The following is a 14407-nucleotide window of genomic DNA, read 5'->3' as shown; positions in this document are numbered from 1 at the left end:
GTGGAGCTGCATTGAGATTTGCATTGTACATTCGTGGATGTAAAGATCTTCTACACGTCATTCATTACGGCTCGGGTGGGTGCCGTAGCAGCGATGAGCATTTCGGTTCATCGGAGGGGCCAAGTTTCATGTTTTGCCGGTCGTGATATAAAAAGAAGTCTGTGCGAAGAGGGGAACAAATCCTAGGTGGGCTGATGGTCTCGCGACAGCTATGGGTATACGTATGCTATTCAACTCGTATATCACCAGACGTTTGATAAAAAAAAAAGGCCGCATGTACTTCTGTCGCTTCGTATAACACGATGGTTCTTGGCATGTATGTATATTGCGGAGTTTGCGTATTGATAGGTAAGCTGCCTGTATTTTTATGTTTGCTGTGCTGCTAATAATATCTCGGGGTTGGATATTTCTCCGGGAGCGGCACAGTGAAGGGGATTAAATACCCTGGCCCAGCAAAAACCAGGGGAGAGGACAGCCCTGTATCTTTCAACCCTGTCCCTTTCTTCTTCTCTTCTTTCTAGCTTCGTTCTTATATAGCGTTCTAGCTTGCGTCAACCGTTGTAGATGTCAACTCGCTGCCCACGCGTGGATCCACCTGTCTGATATTAGCTTGATCGTCTACACATCTCTACAACTGAGACATGACTATTCATTGTTTGTTTAAGACATGGCCAACATATTAACTGCCCGCACTAGATGGTAGTACATAAGCTGTATTTCAATGACGCTTTAGCAGCAACCAGGCAGCTCTTCTCCGTGCTGCCATGGACGCCAAGGATACGGAGGCAGTGTCTATCACATCTCAGTATTGTGCGAGATTGCTCTTTGAAGGAGATAAAAAAAAAAAAAAAGCCACGGTGGATACGTCACGCAGCCGAGAAGGGGCCTCGAATGCCGAGCCTCTTTCAGGCAATCTTATATTTTGCGGAATTAAGCTAGCATTGGCTGTTTATAGTAGACAGGTAGATTCCGCATCCACTGCGACCATGGTCATATTCTCAGCCTACGATATCAATATAGAATGATGTTAATAGATCGACTACAATGATCAATAGACAGTTGTTAGTGTGTTAGTACTCCATCTCAGACAATATACATATGGACTTTGACAACTCTTTCTTATATCCATCCATTCGGTAACTCCGTCCGTATACCTATTCCAGCACGGCACACATCAACCCAACTCCTTGCTGCTCCCCCTCCACCTCTCCCGGCCATCGACTCCGGGGCTCCGGACAACAGAAGCCATAGCAGAGCCAGGGTACATGCCGTGTCAACAACGGTCCAAGCATCCCCCCCCCCCCCCCCCCTGTTAGCCGTTGGCTGAAGCCCTGAGAGCAGGTATACTTCTCCAGGCAAAAATTATACTGCACTGCATACTGCGGAGTCCTGTCCCGGCAAAGCAGTTGTGATGGCAACTCTACTTTGAGCCGTGTGAGGAAGCGATGGCAGACGAAAACGATTCCCATCAAATTTCAGCAGGGATTGAAAGGAGTCAAGAGAATCGATCGAAAGAAGAAAAAAAGGAGCATCGTCACAAATGTGTATATAAGTCAGTGTTGATCTTGCCCTCTTCTCATTCTTTTTCCCTTCCTCCTCACCCCTCTCACACTCATTCCCTCACCTCCTCCAGAAGCCTTCGGTTTCAGTCATTCCTTTTACACTCACCCACCAGTCATTCATTAATTAACTCAAATACCTTAATATTTCGAAAATGCGTTTCATCGCTACCGTCGCCTCTCTGGCCTCCGTGGCCTCCGCCGCCAGCGTCGCCGTCGGCGCCTGCGCTTCCGCCACGGCCAACCTCCAGCTCGGCAACCAAATCATCGCCGAGGTGTCGACCGACGTCAGCGCCGCCGTCAACCTCGCCGGCGGCTTCAAGTGCCCCAAGGGCATGGCCTACAGCCCCTGGGTCAAGGCCTGCGAGTGTCTCCCCGGCCAGAGCTTCGATACCACCAGCAAGACCTGCGGCGGCAGCGCCCTGACCGGCGCCTGGCCGGCCCCCAAGTGCGACAGCTCCGGTGCCAAGGTCGCCCTCTCTGCCTTCTGCGCCATCTCGCCCACAAAGTTCACAAAGTACGACGCTACCCACGCGTGGTGCCAGGTCGCTCTCGACACCTTCACCTTCTGCGCCGAGGCCGACATCGAGGCTGAGATCACCGCCCTCGGACTGGGCATCAACCTGGACGTCGAGCTCGACATCTCCCTGACCGCCACCATCAGCGCCGCCCTCCGCAGCACCTCCGCCGGTCTCGCCGCTCTGTACATCGAGGAGCTCGCCCAGGCCGTCGTCATCTTCAACACAAACGCTTTCGGCTTTGCCGTCGTCGCTGCTGACGTCGAGGCTTCGCTGACCACCAGCATCTTCGCCCAGCTGTCCGCCACCGCCTGCCTGCTCGGCCTCGGAAAGTGCCAGTTCGACTGCGTTTCTTACAACACCATGGGCTGCCACAACTACATTGACGTTGTCGGTGCTCTCGGTGGCCGTCTTGCCGGCTTCGTCGGCGTTACCATCCTTCCTGACGTTATCCTCAGCCTCAGCTCTACCAAGGTCTACACCAACCTCGTTGTCAAGGACCTTCTGTGCGCTAGCCTCAAGCTTGACACTCCTCTCATCTCCCAGTACAAGTACACTTGCTAAATTGGTGGTGTAACCGTTTGACGGGGTCGAGGAGTGTTGATGACTTTCGTGTTGAAGTGCAGTAGTAGACGGGGTTGTGTTTGGAGAGCAGGGCAGATTCTTTTTTTTTGTGCATAGAAGAGCGAGGTGTTGGTTGAGTAAAATGGAGAGGAGTTTGATTCACGTCAATACGTCGGTAATGAGTGAAGCGTTCTCAGTTCAGCGGTTAGAGATAATTGGTAATATAATACACATAGATAGATTAATAGAACTGTTGTTGTGGTTCAGAAATATGTTCGCTCTTCCTTGATAACTCATAGCTGTGATGGTACAGACTGCCAACCGTTATTCATAGAAACACCTAAAAATCTCCCATAAGAAACTCCGTCCCAATCAGGCACTTACAGGAATCGCTATTTGCTTGCCAAACTTGTCCACGCCGAAATGGCTAAATGCCTCCTCGTCATTATCGTCCAGCAGAAATGCTCGATCTTCATCTTCTGGAGAAAGTTTTGCATACAGGCCTTCGCCGGCTTTTGGCCACATTGGCGGGAGGGCATCCCCATCGTCCATCAATGGCGATTCTTCGACTTGGATGACCGGCGCTATCTTGACCGTCTTTTTAGAAATCTTGTGCTTGTTCTTCGTTCTTGATTCTAGTATGGTGTGTCCGTGGCGCGGCCGCGTAACAGACCGGACAGTCTGATGCGAGTGTTTTATCCTGTTAATTCTAACACTGCTGAGTGTATCCGCGTTCCAGTTTGGAGAGTCGAAAATTGGTAGGTCCGAATGCTTCTTGGCAACAGAGACCATGATGTCGACCAGCAACTGCGGCCTGAGCTGATCGCAAAATGATAAAATGTTCAACAAGTCTGTCTTCTTTTTCCCGTAAAAGTACTCCGTCAACTGTAGATGCCGAGTTAGCTTCGCTTCCTTTTGACTCCCTTATTCATCTCTGCTTACCGCCGCATCCGATGCCTGTCCTGCCCAGAAACCAACGTGCTCTGCTTTGGCCGGAACGGCATCTCCATTGAGAGTTGCCAAATTCCTAGCGCGCCGCCTTTCTAATTCATTTTGGTGCTGAGATTCTTGTTTGCTGTGATCCATTGCCTCAATTTCAGTCGCACTCAAACATGATGGACACGTAAACTTCAAGGATTGTTGTGACTCTTCCTCTTTTATTATTGACGGTGATACACAGCCTTGGTGCCATAACTGAGAGCAGTTGCCGCAAGAAAGGAGTGGACTGAGTGATGTGGATGAGCCTTGATGACACTTGGAGCACATCATGTAGCTGCTTTGCGGCGTGATACTCAGCGTTGCTGTTGTTGCTAGTACTGCCGCGGGTTGTGGAGCAGGTATAGGAAGTGACATTGTATTCTGAGTGAAATCATCCCCCTCAACTTGTTGCTCTCGCTTTCTCTTTAATCCCACCAGACGAGAGTTTGCCGCCATGATATTCTCAACGCTGCCAAATGAGGGGTGGGTTGGTGATAGGGGCATTGGTAGCGTGTCACTCATGCTCGAATCCCGCTTCTCACCCGTCTCACTCTTCTCCCCACTTGAAGTCTGTGGTGCATCCTTTACAAGAATTGGAAAATTTGAGCTTGTAGGTCCCTGTGTATTCTTCAAACGATCCAAGATCCACAAAGCTGATGAGAACTGCGGTGTGTATGAAGGTCGAGATATCGACGCCGGTGAACTCGGCTCCTCCATTCTGGAGCTGTTATTAGGGTATGGTTGTATAATTGTTGGCACTGGTGAGTATCTCATAATTGTATCTCCATCATTCGACTCGGTTGGAGTAATGGCCGAGAATGTCGCCTCCATTTTGCGTCACAATCCGGGTATTATTCGCGTGATAGAAACGGCTTATTGCGTATGACCCAAGATTGCTTTTTCATAATATTACACCTACAAAGAAGAGGAATTGAGGAACTCGGTGCCCGTAATTGGAACAAATAAATTGTAAAAGTGAAAAGACAAACTCCCCCAATCAATTTAAAACATGATGTCGCGAATTTTCATTTTGATCTTGCAATAGAGACTGAGAAGGAACCATTTTCGGAAAGCGCGAGACAGGAAAGAACGGGACAGCGAATCATGTGAAGAGTCACATGATGTGATGCGGTCCAGATTTGTACAGTGTCTCATCCAACTATGCACTGTCTTGGTCCTCTCAGTTACCAGCTCCTTTGATATTTGTTCCTATACATATTTATCTTCATCATGTTATCATTTCTCATCATCTAAATGTCTAATATGGTATATAGAACCAATTGTCACAGCCATATTCTAACTGACAACCCCCTGGTCCTTGAGCGCAGCAATATCTGATTCACTCAAACCGAGATGCTCGCCCAGGATCTCATTCGTGTGCTGGCCCAACATCGGAGGCGGTATCCTCATAAAGGGCTGAGTTTCTGACCACTTGACAGGCGTGTTCACCATCTTGATTGGGCCACAGTACTCGTGGTCAATCTCGATGACCATGTCTCGGGCTTTTGTGTGGCTGTGATTGAGAGTGCCTTGGATATCGTTGATGGCGGCATACGGCATTCCCGATCCCTCGAACGTCTCCAGCCACTCCTGCGTTGTTCTTTGCTGTGTAATGGCCTCGATTTCGGCCTCTAGTTCATTACGGTGCGCCACTCGGTCAGCGTTTGTCTTGAACTTGGCGTCGTCCTTCCACTGCGGCTTGTCAAGACCGTCGCAGAGAATGCCAAACAAGCGGTCATTGCCACCGCCAATAAGAATATCGCCGTCCTTTGTCTTGAACGCTCTGTACGGGACGATGGATGCTGCAGCACTTTAGTACAACTTTCATCAATCCACCAACACACATGCATCTGACTTACGATGAGCGGTTCCCCAGCGACCGCTGTCCTTCTTCCCGCTTATCAGGCTGCTGCTTGCAATGTTGGCCAATGTAGCTGTTTGGCAATCACTCAGCGCCACGTCAATGTGTTGGCCCTTTCCAGTCCTAGCTCTCGACAAAAGTGCCGCCATGATACTATTGCTAGTGTACAGGCCAGTCGTCAGGTCGGTAACGGCTACACCGACCTTGACGGGCGGGCCATCTCGCGAGCCTGTGATGTGCATGAGGCCAAACTCGGCCTCGACCATGACATCGTAGCCAGCGCGGTTAGAGTAAGGGCCGGTCTGGCCGTAGCCCGTAATAGAAGCATAGATGAGTCCGGGGTTGATCTTTCGCAGGCTCTCATAGTCCATCGAATACTTCTTCAATGTGCCTGGGAGATAGTTTTCGACCAGGATGTCGCATTTCGCCGCCAGCTTATGCAGGATATCCACTCCATCTGGGTGTTGGAACGATAGTCCTAGAGACTTCTTGTTGCGATTGGCCTAAGAAGAATGACGCAAATAAGCAACACGTTAGTCCCCTCGTTCATCGCAACAAACAGCTTCTCCAAGTTTAGGTGTCCATGTTGGTTGGTTCATACCCCCAAAAAATACGCGGATTCGCCCGGGCCTTGTCTTCCAGAATCCGGTTTGTACTTTGCGTACGGGGGACCCCATGCCCGAGTGTCATCTCCCCGCGTTGGGTGCTCGATTTTTATGACTTCAGCGCTGGAGAATAGTAATTTTTGACAAATCAGTATGCCAATCTTGGCTAGATGTAGAAGTTGAGATGTTTGAGAATAATGCTTACCCAAGATCACCCAGAATCTGTGTGCAGTACGGCTGCAGCAAGTTAGCGGAGTGATGAGCATAAGATTAGGGACATGCATCTATTTATATACGGCTAATCAAAAATGCGGGAGACATCAACTTACACCAGCCAGCACTCTGGACATGTCTAGCACGCGATAACCCTCAAGGGGCAGAGGCCCATTGCTGGCTGCGGCCGCAGAGTAGCGGCGCATGCCACGTGCTGCAGCATTGGCCCATTGGATGGAAGATTTGGAGTGAGCCAATCTGCCGAGGCGTAAAATAGCCATGCCCCGAACCTGGGACATTGTTACGGAGGGTGCGTCTTGGTGACGTCTATCATAAACGTAGCAGCAGAGAGGAAGTAAGGTGTAGAAAGAAGAAACAGATCAACTACCGAGCAGCCAAGATTGCCTATGCGTCTACCATCTGGTGCCACTTTGCGATGGATCGTGCATCGCCGGCTCTGAGTGGTTGATGGCGGAGTTGTCGCCAGCGAGGAATTGTCCCGATACTGCTGTATTGAGCGAAGCCCCATGGGGTCGGTTGGGTTCGGCTCACAATAGTGGGCAGATGTGGTTAGTGCGGTGCTAGAAGCAAACAGCAGTGCGTTCTCGGCCGAGCCAACTGCTAATGCTCTATAAACACATATTTGGTGTTTCTCGTGAGGATGACAAACATTCAGCTGCAGCATGAATGGACGCTGGACAATAGGATGCGCTTTTCCAGGTATGTGATACTATTGCGAGAACTCTGTCCGGTCTGATCTGATAGGCGCTGCTAGCGTCTGATGACCCTCGCAGAGTGTGGTAGCGATCTGCCTAAGCAGATTGTTGGCTGACCTAAGACCACACGATCGACTCTGTATTTCTCACCTTTCAGCGATAGGTAGATCCCGATTTTCCGTCAGAGGGTTTCCGTCTCTTTTTGCAAGAGAACAGAGTCTATCAGCGAGCCGCAATCTCATCGCGTAGGACTGCATAGACTCAATTACATTTCCCCCCGTGCTACTACTGGCAGCCTAACCAATAACTGGATAACGTCACTGCCCAGTTAGGAAGCTTTCTTCTGATACGAGGTCGGTACTTCGTACAATGTATTGTTTACTTCAACTGTAGTATTCTTGGACTTTTCGATGGCCTATTTTCATTCCAGTTCCCTGCACATGCAAGGCTGAACAGATTCTAAATTCACAGCTGTTGGCTCCTCTACTTCCACCATCACATTCCGATTTCACCGACTCCTAAATTTGGGCCGTCGCAGGCAACAGAAGCAAAAAGAGGCGAACCTCTGGCCTCTGCATGGCTTAGCCAGCGGCACGGCAATCCGCGTTGCATCCGGCGCTGCTGATGTGACCCGACGCCTGTCCTGCCCTAGGGCCAAACGGGACAAGCACAAACCTTTGCACACGCTGCTCGTCTCATGTCGTCCGGCTAATCCTCACAGGTCCCACGGCGAGGATCCCGACCGCAGCGCTTACTGCCAATGCTACCGTGCTGGAGGCGGCGCCATACTCAGTGAAGAAGGCCTATAAGCTGCTGTAGGGACTGCTGCTCAGCAACTCGCGGGCCCCACCCCAGCCTGTGGGTGGTGAAGATGTTGATGCGCAGAGCCCAGACAAGGTCGTATCCGCCCCCCCTCCAGACGGCGAGGGTGTCCCCTGCAACGCCTGGCGTTTTTTACCTTTTGGTAGCCGTTTGCCATGTTTCTATTAATACTGGTGCGCGCTGTTGCTCTGCCAATCCCACCATGGGCGCAAAGCGGGCTTAGCACCCCGTTGGAGTGACGCAAAGGCCCAATTCTGGTCACCTCAAAACTGGAGAGCGTCCGCGGCCGTCGTCCCAAGATGAACTCTGGAAAAACAAAAGCGGAAACACAAGAAACAAGGCTCTCCCAACAGCAGAAGGGACAATCACGACTCGTTCGGGGCTGTGCAGCTGTTGGCAAGGCCCTCAGGGTGAGCTGCAGATCTGAAAATCGCCATGCTTGGGCGCATGCGCGCCATGAGGCTGCGGGCTTGATCGACTCTTGATAAATGTGGCTCATTCCGTTTGCGCTATACATCACGATACGACAGTTGACCCGGTTTTCGATAATCTCTTATACATATACGGCGTTCCGATAGTCTTCTCTCTCTCCTTTTGTCTCCATCATCACATTGTCAAATCTATTGTCCATATTTAAACAATTAGGTAACACTACCGGTGACCACCATGGAAAGGATTGCGATGCTCTCACGCCGCGAGTTGTCGCAAACAACCACGACGTACATCGTCATTGGCGTCGTGGTTGGTGTGACATGCACCGTCGCAGTCATCGCCATTCTCGTATTCACGCGTCGGAGGGGACAAAAGTATAGCGCTTTGAGGAAGAACAGCCAGCTACGGAAGAGACGCTCCAGCGCCCTTGATCGGGAGTCTTATAGGAAAAGCATGATGTCGACGTTTTCAGAGGTGGACGACGCTCAGAGGCAGGCCATGATTAGGAAATCGCTTGCGACTCGAAGCTCCACCATGGATTTGAACGTCGACGCCGCGTCAATACGCACTACTACGACGCATCCCCTGGAAGCACATGCCGAAGAAATCAATATCCAGTCCCCGCAACCTCAGCAACCACTGCCTCCTCCATCGCGAGACGAAGAGGAGTTGATGGGCCTCAGGGATGACTGGAAAGAATGGGAAGCGAGGCTCAACGCCAACTATTCCCCTTCGCTCGGCCTTCATCCAGCGCTTAGTCCTCGCCCAGCACTTGACTCTCATCCAGCTCCTGGTCCTCATCCAGCACTCGGTCCTCACCCAGCTTTCTCTCATTCGCGCAACAGCTCCAATAGCTCCAATAGCTCGACCAGATCTGCTGGCGCCTATCTATTAGCCGCAAGCCCGCCATCTCGATGCCATCTTGGCCTTTCCACAAATGAGCTCGACCGACGCTCATTACCTCCGATGACTAGGCCGCACTCCAACTCTTCCGTTAGATCCAACCGATCACTGCCGGCAAACTACGAGGTTGAACGTGATCCGCGCACTCTCCTTCCATCGCAGGCATCGCAAACTCGTTCATAACATCGCCTTCAAGTCATGGAAAGATATCGAAATATCTTGTCTTAAGCGCAATTCCACTCTTGGTGGATTTCTATGATTAAGAAATACTACTTTGGCTCTGCCCGGCAGAGCGCCTAGTTTCCAATCTCATTGGTAATATCGACAAACGCTTGCCACTGTCTCCAGGCTTCACCACTGGTGATAGCCCACTTAGCTCTTCGAACACCTTCCTTCCAACGTTGGCCGCCAGGGCCACGTTCTTTGATGACGTTTCCGTCATCGCCATGGCCCATGTCACTGCTATCCGCTTCGCAGATACCAGATGCGACAAGAAGGGCAGCAGTATTGATTAGAACAAATTCGACGACCGGATCATCCAGGGGAAGTTCGCCTTTCAAGATGCGAACCAGAATATCCGCATTTTCCTGAGGCTCCTTTCCGGAGGAGACCTCGTTCAAGGCGTGGGTGCGGACACCAAAGTCGCTGGGGTGGACTTTGAAATGCTCGACCACAATCTCTCCTCCGGGAGACTTTTCTTTCAGCATCCAGCAGAGCGTATTGCCTGCGCAGCTGATTTCATCCAATTCCTCTTCTCCACAGACAATCAATGCCTTGTGGCAGCCGGCAACTCTCAAGGCTTCGGCAAAAGCGGGGCCGAGATCTCGTCTTCCGACGCCGATGACTCGAGCTTCCAACACGTCTTCCACCGGGTTTGCCAATGGGCCCAAGTTGTTGAAAATAGTCCTCCAGGGGGAGCTGCTTCCGGATAGGAGCGACGTAGCGCATGCCGGTGTGGAAGACTGGCGCAAAGAGGAAGCTGTAGTTTGTATGGGAGTAGACCTTGACCAGGGTATCCGGCTTCACGGCGCTGATAATAGGCGCCCGAGGCTTCATGCAGCTGACCATGTCGGCACTGCCTGATTTTGATGTGCTTGCCTTGTTGCCGTGCTTGGAGACCAGAAGCAGTGAAGAGGCGAGAATCGATGAAGTTGTACTGACATTGAAGGTGTCGTGAGAGTCGCCTCCAGTACCAACTATGTCGCACTGCATTTGTACGTTTTAGCTTTCTGTATATAACCATAGTAATATTTAATCAATCGAACTGAACTGAATTGTCATCTTACCAGTCCGCCCTTGTACGTGCCCTCTTTTCTTCCCCGCGCCTCAATGACACTCTGGAGCTCCTTGACCGGAATGGGCGCTGCGGCTTTTCTCATTACATAGGCGCAACGCTCCAAAACATCCGCTTTGAAGTCGAGCTTGGTGAAATGCAGAGCCATGAGGAGCGAGGCTGTCTGGGCCTCGGTCACCTGGTTTGTGAAGAAATGGGAGATTGCCTCTGCAATCTCATCGGGAGTCACTAGATTGTCCGTTGGCCAGAGCTTGGTCAACAACGGCTTGAGGTTGACGGGAGGAAGGGCCTCTTGCCCGCTGCCTGTGTTTGACGCCATGACGATTTGATGCACAGACGGGTATGGAAGAGAAGAGAGGAGAGAGAAAATGGACTTCACCCAATCGAAACGAATGAGCAGGAGAGTGACGCAGAGTCTACTTTTATGCCGGCCGCTATGAATATGCCGTACAGCCAACGGTACACACTATGCCGCATCTGTGGCACGACAGGCTCATTGGGGAAGATATTGTTCATTTTTTTGCCTATGAGTCAGCACAATAGGCTCCATATTAGCCTGTTGAATTGAGCGCATGGGGTTTTCTGCGATTAGCCATTGGCCGATTTCGGGCCCGCAGAGATGGCTCACAGATCCAACGCAAGACACAAAGGCGTAAGCCACGGCAGTTGGTGGTTCTCAGCCGATCTGTGGGAACAAAGTTTTCCCGGTGCCGCATTCAGCCCATCACTGCAACATGAAACTGGTTGTGGCTGCGTGATCAATCCTTCGCTTTCGTACGGTGGCGGCGCCCATTTGATTCCAGCCTGCTGAGTCACCCGCCGCCAGAACTTTCGCTGCCGGGCCTACATAGTAACGCCCTCCTCGCCCAAGCCGCTCATTCTACTCTTCCCCCCGACATACTCTTTCTACCACTCTCTTGCCGCCAAAAGTTGGATCACGCTCGCTCACGACGCTCACTGCTCTTCAAGCCCGCTGTCAGGAGCGATTCCGACATCTTGCTTTCGCCGACTAATCGCTGATCTGATTTTTTTTCCCCTTCGCGATACGATCTCAGACGCCTTCACTGGTTCAGAAAGGTCGGCCGGCAGAGACCACTTTTGCGCGTTTTTACGCTTCCGACACCTCTTTGACGCCTGAAGTCTCGGCAGCAGAAACGCTATAGGGATTTTTCGGACCGAAAGAGAGTGTTTCCTCTACATAGTTACTTGCCACGTCGCGCCTTTGCTGTTTACTCTCGCCTTTGGTTGGTGTGCAGCAAGCCGACACCGTTCGCCGCGTCTAGCGCTCCGAACTTTTTTTTAAACAAAGAAAAGAAACAAAAAAAAATAAAGAATACAAAGATACAAAAGAATTAAACAAGGAGAAGCGGGCGAGGACAAAGCAACATTCTGTCCGTGTCCGGAAGAGGTGCTCGATCTGACTTCGGAGGCTACCGCCACGCTTCCCCCCTTCTCAAGCCAGCAGGCTCTTTCGACCGTCAAACTGCATTCACCGCTCTTTGTCCAGGTCGTCAACGATCAACTCTGGATCAGAGGAGCATCTTACAAGACAAACTCCCTCGTAAGAAAATCAGTAGAGAAGAAGAATCAGCAGCTGCGACGACGAAGAAAGGAGGCCAAAAAGGCACGAAAAGTCTTTGACGAGATCACCAACATCTATAAGCCGAGAGCCTACCAGCCCAAAATGCTTCCGCCGATGGGCGGAGATGCAAATGGAGGGTCATTCCATGAAGACCTGAACAATGTCCTTGCCTGCCCCGACTGCAAGGAGTACCCTCCGAACTTGATTGAAGAGTTCTCGAGCGGAGACATGGTCTGCCAGAGCTGCGGTGTCGTCGTCGGAACACGCATCATTGATACGAGGTCTGAATGGCGTACGTTTGCCAATGACGACCAAGGTGGCGATGATCCGAGTCGTGTCGGCGGACCGCAGGATGAGTTCGTCGAAGGCCAGCATCTAGCCACGACTGTTGCCTTTTCAGAGTCCAAGGCTCACAAGGCCTTATCCCGCACCCAAAACAATGCCAATCAGGACAAGGCTCAAAAGGGCTTAATGCAGGCATACAAGGAGATTGTTGCACTCTGCGAGACGATTCATATGGGAGCCAACGTCTCCAACGCTGCCAAACACATCTTCAAGCTCGTTGACAAGCACAAGTTTATGAAGGGCAAGCCTCAGGAGGCCGTCATTGCTGGGTGCATCTTTATTGCATGCCGACAAAACAACGTGCCTCGAACATTCCGGGAAATCTTCAACCTCACTAGTGTCAGCAAGAAGGAAGTCGGCAGGGTCTTTAAGCAGCTACAGAATTTCCTGCAAAAGATTCAGGACAACGAGGGCGAGAGCGGTTCCGGATTGAATACCGTCACCAACTACGAAAACACCTCTGTTGGTGCCGAAGATCTCTGTGGTCGTTACGTGTCTCAGCTGGGCTTTAAGAACCAGCAAAAGATATCCAAAATCTCCCGAGATCTCGCAGAGCAGGCCACCGACATCTCCGCTCTGGCAGGCCGATCGCCCCTGTCTGTTGCGGCCGCTTGCATCTACATGGCGTGCCATCTTATGGGGGAGCCGCGGTCATCGGCTCCTATTGCCAAGCAGACCGGTGTTAGTGATGGAACTGTCAAAACCGCTTACAAGTTCCTCTTTGCTGCCCGTGATCAGCTGATCAAGAAAGAATGGCTCCAAGAGGGTGGCAAGATGGAGAACATTCCGCAAGTCCAAGTCTAGGACACTCATCTATTATATAGGTGCAGCGTGTGAGACACGTTTTGATAAACACCTCGGATCGATCTGCTTTGTTGCGTTGCAGTCTTTGTTTGTCTTTTTTCTTTTCTTGTCTTTCAAGCTGCCGCGCTATAGGTCGAAGGGCGTTTATTGGCGAAACAGGGTGATTTTGAGACGGAACAAGCTAAAGACAAGGGATGCTCGTTTGCACTGTTTTTTAAGTTTAATAATAGAGACTGGGGAAAGAAAATAAATTGGCCTTGCAGAAGGGATGGCTGGAGAGCGCGAGACTGCGACTCTTGTGCCTGGACATATTTGGCAGCCTCTCTTTTTTTTTTTTTCGTCCACTTCTTTTGCCGTTTTGCTATAAGAGAACAATGTATCTCAGACTGTATAGATTCGAATAGCAAAAAATACAGAGAGCATTTGCGTATTCGTGGTTACCTTTATAGCCAGGCACGTAGAGTGAAATCTTGGCATTTATGGCGGCCTGTATTCATTTACAGCTGTACTCGATAGCCTCAGCGATTCTACTGGACGGCTGTTTGCGTGCATAGCGAATGGGTAGCATCGAGTAAATGCTGAAAACGGCCCGGGGTTATGGTGATACCTCTAGGCAGTTTTGTAGAAGTCTAGGTGACGTCATGGGGAAATCGTACGTCGATGCTGAAATCACATTTGACAAGGCCAAGTTGACAAGGAGGAGTTGTATATTGCGTGGCAGTTGATTCTGACACGAAACTCTGTGGAGAAGAGGCATGACTTTTAGCTTTTATGGGGGGCTGCGGCTGCTATTATACGGTGGCATATACGGGGGGAGAAAGTTCCTCGCCGATGGAGAAGGTTACGCGTCAGCCGTTGGAGATGGGATGGCAATGCATACTGTACAGAACCGGGTATAGTAAGCCCTGGAGTATGAATTGGGGAGGTGATAACGACTTGAAAATTTAGACGCAGTACTGTACTGTGTTGAATGGCAACATGTTTTCTGCCTTCCCCATCTTTTGATCCATCTCGTGTTTGTCTGCTTTTCCCCATAGTTTAGTTCAAGCCGCCTGCTGGCAACACAATGAGCAGTTGGCAGTGACAGCATTCACACGTACGCCTTTGCATGCACTACTGTAGGCCGACGGGGAAACTCAATAGCGCCGAGTCAGGCACTCACATGGCCTTTTCGGAATCCTCTGCTCTCCAGATCCTTTGCGACGTCAAAA

At 50.9% G+C, this 14407-nt stretch overlaps 7 protein-coding genes across 8 annotated transcripts; 3 read left to right on the top strand and 4 right to left on the bottom strand.

Moving 5' to 3' along the window:
• Positions 1–1311: 1311 nt before the first annotated feature.
• TrAtP1_007765 (uncharacterized protein) lies at positions 1312–4666 on the bottom strand. 2 transcript variants are annotated; one of them, XM_066113653.1, is made up of 3 exons: positions 3584–4666; positions 3026–3526; positions 1312–2955 (listed from the first exon to the last, which is right to left on the bottom strand). In XM_066113653.1, exons 1-3 carry the CDS (start codon positions 4448–4450, stop codon positions 2935–2937), a joined length of 1389 nt encoding a protein of 462 aa, XP_065969739.1. In that variant the 5' UTR covers positions 4451–4666; the 3' UTR covers positions 1312–2934. The 2 variants fall into 2 exon arrangements, with proteins under 2 accessions (XP_065969739.1, XP_013948069.1); XM_014092594.2 differs by having other exon boundaries at positions 1312–3526.
• On the top strand, positions 1715–2641 carry TrAtP1_007766 (uncharacterized protein; the record flags this gene model as incomplete). The annotated part of the gene is made up of 1 exon (XM_014092595.2): positions 1715–2641. The coding sequence occupies one exon, from the start codon at positions 1715–1717 to the stop codon at positions 2639–2641; it is 927 nt and encodes a 308-aa protein (XP_013948070.1).
• Positions 4667–4831: 165 nt separating the features above from the next.
• TrAtP1_007764 (uncharacterized protein) lies at positions 4832–6798 on the bottom strand. The gene is made up of 5 exons (XM_014092593.2): positions 6415–6798; positions 6291–6322; positions 6082–6208; positions 5479–5983; positions 4832–5421 (listed from the first exon to the last, which is right to left on the bottom strand). The coding sequence occupies exons 1-5, from the start codon at positions 6595–6597 to the stop codon at positions 4916–4918; spliced, it is 1353 nt and encodes a 450-aa protein (XP_013948068.2). The 5' UTR covers positions 6598–6798; the 3' UTR covers positions 4832–4915.
• Positions 6799–8502: 1704 nt separating this feature from the next.
• Positions 8503–9354, top strand: TrAtP1_007763 (uncharacterized protein; the record flags this gene model as incomplete). Its single annotated transcript, XM_014092592.1, has 1 exon — positions 8503–9354. One exon carries the CDS (start codon positions 8503–8505, stop codon positions 9352–9354), a length of 852 nt encoding a protein of 283 aa, XP_013948067.1.
• A 113-nt stretch (positions 9355–9467) lies between these two features.
• On the bottom strand, positions 9468–9878 carry TrAtP1_007762 (uncharacterized protein; the record flags this gene model as incomplete). The annotated part of the gene is made up of 1 exon (XM_066113652.1): positions 9468–9878. One exon carries the CDS (start codon positions 9876–9878, stop codon positions 9468–9470), a length of 411 nt encoding a protein of 136 aa, XP_065969738.1.
• Positions 9879–9909: 31 nt separating this feature from the next.
• TrAtP1_007761 (uncharacterized protein) lies at positions 9910–10784 on the bottom strand (the record flags this gene model as incomplete). Its single annotated transcript, XM_014092591.2, has 2 exons — positions 9910–10377; positions 10458–10784. The coding sequence occupies 2 exons, from the start codon at positions 10782–10784 to the stop codon at positions 9910–9912; spliced, it is 795 nt and encodes a 264-aa protein (XP_013948066.2).
• A 1365-nt stretch (positions 10785–12149) lies between these two features.
• Positions 12150–13196, top strand: TrAtP1_007760 (uncharacterized protein; the record flags this gene model as incomplete). The annotated part of the gene is made up of 1 exon (XM_014092590.2): positions 12150–13196. The coding sequence occupies one exon, from the start codon at positions 12150–12152 to the stop codon at positions 13194–13196; it is 1047 nt and encodes a 348-aa protein (XP_013948065.1).
• Positions 13197–14407: the final 1211 nt, after the last annotated feature.

The sequence above is a fragment of the Trichoderma atroviride genome, chromosome 4 (genome assembly GCF_020647795.1).
Source record: "Trichoderma atroviride chromosome 4, complete sequence".
NCBI lineage: Eukaryota > Fungi > Ascomycota > Sordariomycetes > Hypocreales > Hypocreaceae > Trichoderma > Trichoderma atroviride.
This window is presented reverse-complemented; position numbering and strand designations above follow the sequence as displayed.

What these genes read in the sequence shown, in the direction of transcription:
- TrAtP1_007765 (XM_066113653.1), bottom strand. Translation starts at nt 4,450, where the DNA reads ATGGAGGCGACATTCTCGGCCATTACTCCAACCGAGTCGAATGATGGA. An exon ending in GACAGGCATCGGATGCGGCG is followed by an intron (nt 3,527 to 3,583) that starts GTAAGCAGAGAT and finishes CGGCATCTACAG; the next exon opens with TTGACGGAGTACTTTTACGG. An exon ending in GCAAGCAAATAGCGATTCCT is followed by an intron (nt 2,956 to 3,025) that starts GTAAGTGCCTGA and finishes AACGGTTGGCAG; the next exon opens with TCTGTACCATCACAGCTATG.
- TrAtP1_007764 (XM_014092593.2), bottom strand. Translation starts at nt 6,597, where the DNA reads ATGTCCCAGGTTCGGGGCATGGCTATTTTACGCCTCGGCAGATTGGCT. An exon ending in TGTCCAGAGTGCTGGCTGGT is followed by an intron (nt 6,323 to 6,414) that starts GTAAGTTGATGT and finishes AACTTGCTGCAG; the next exon opens with CCGTACTGCACACAGATTCT. An exon ending in TCGCTGGGGAACCGCTCATC is followed by an intron (nt 5,422 to 5,478) that starts GTAAGTCAGATG and finishes AAAGTGCTGCAG; the next exon opens with CATCCATCGTCCCGTACAGA.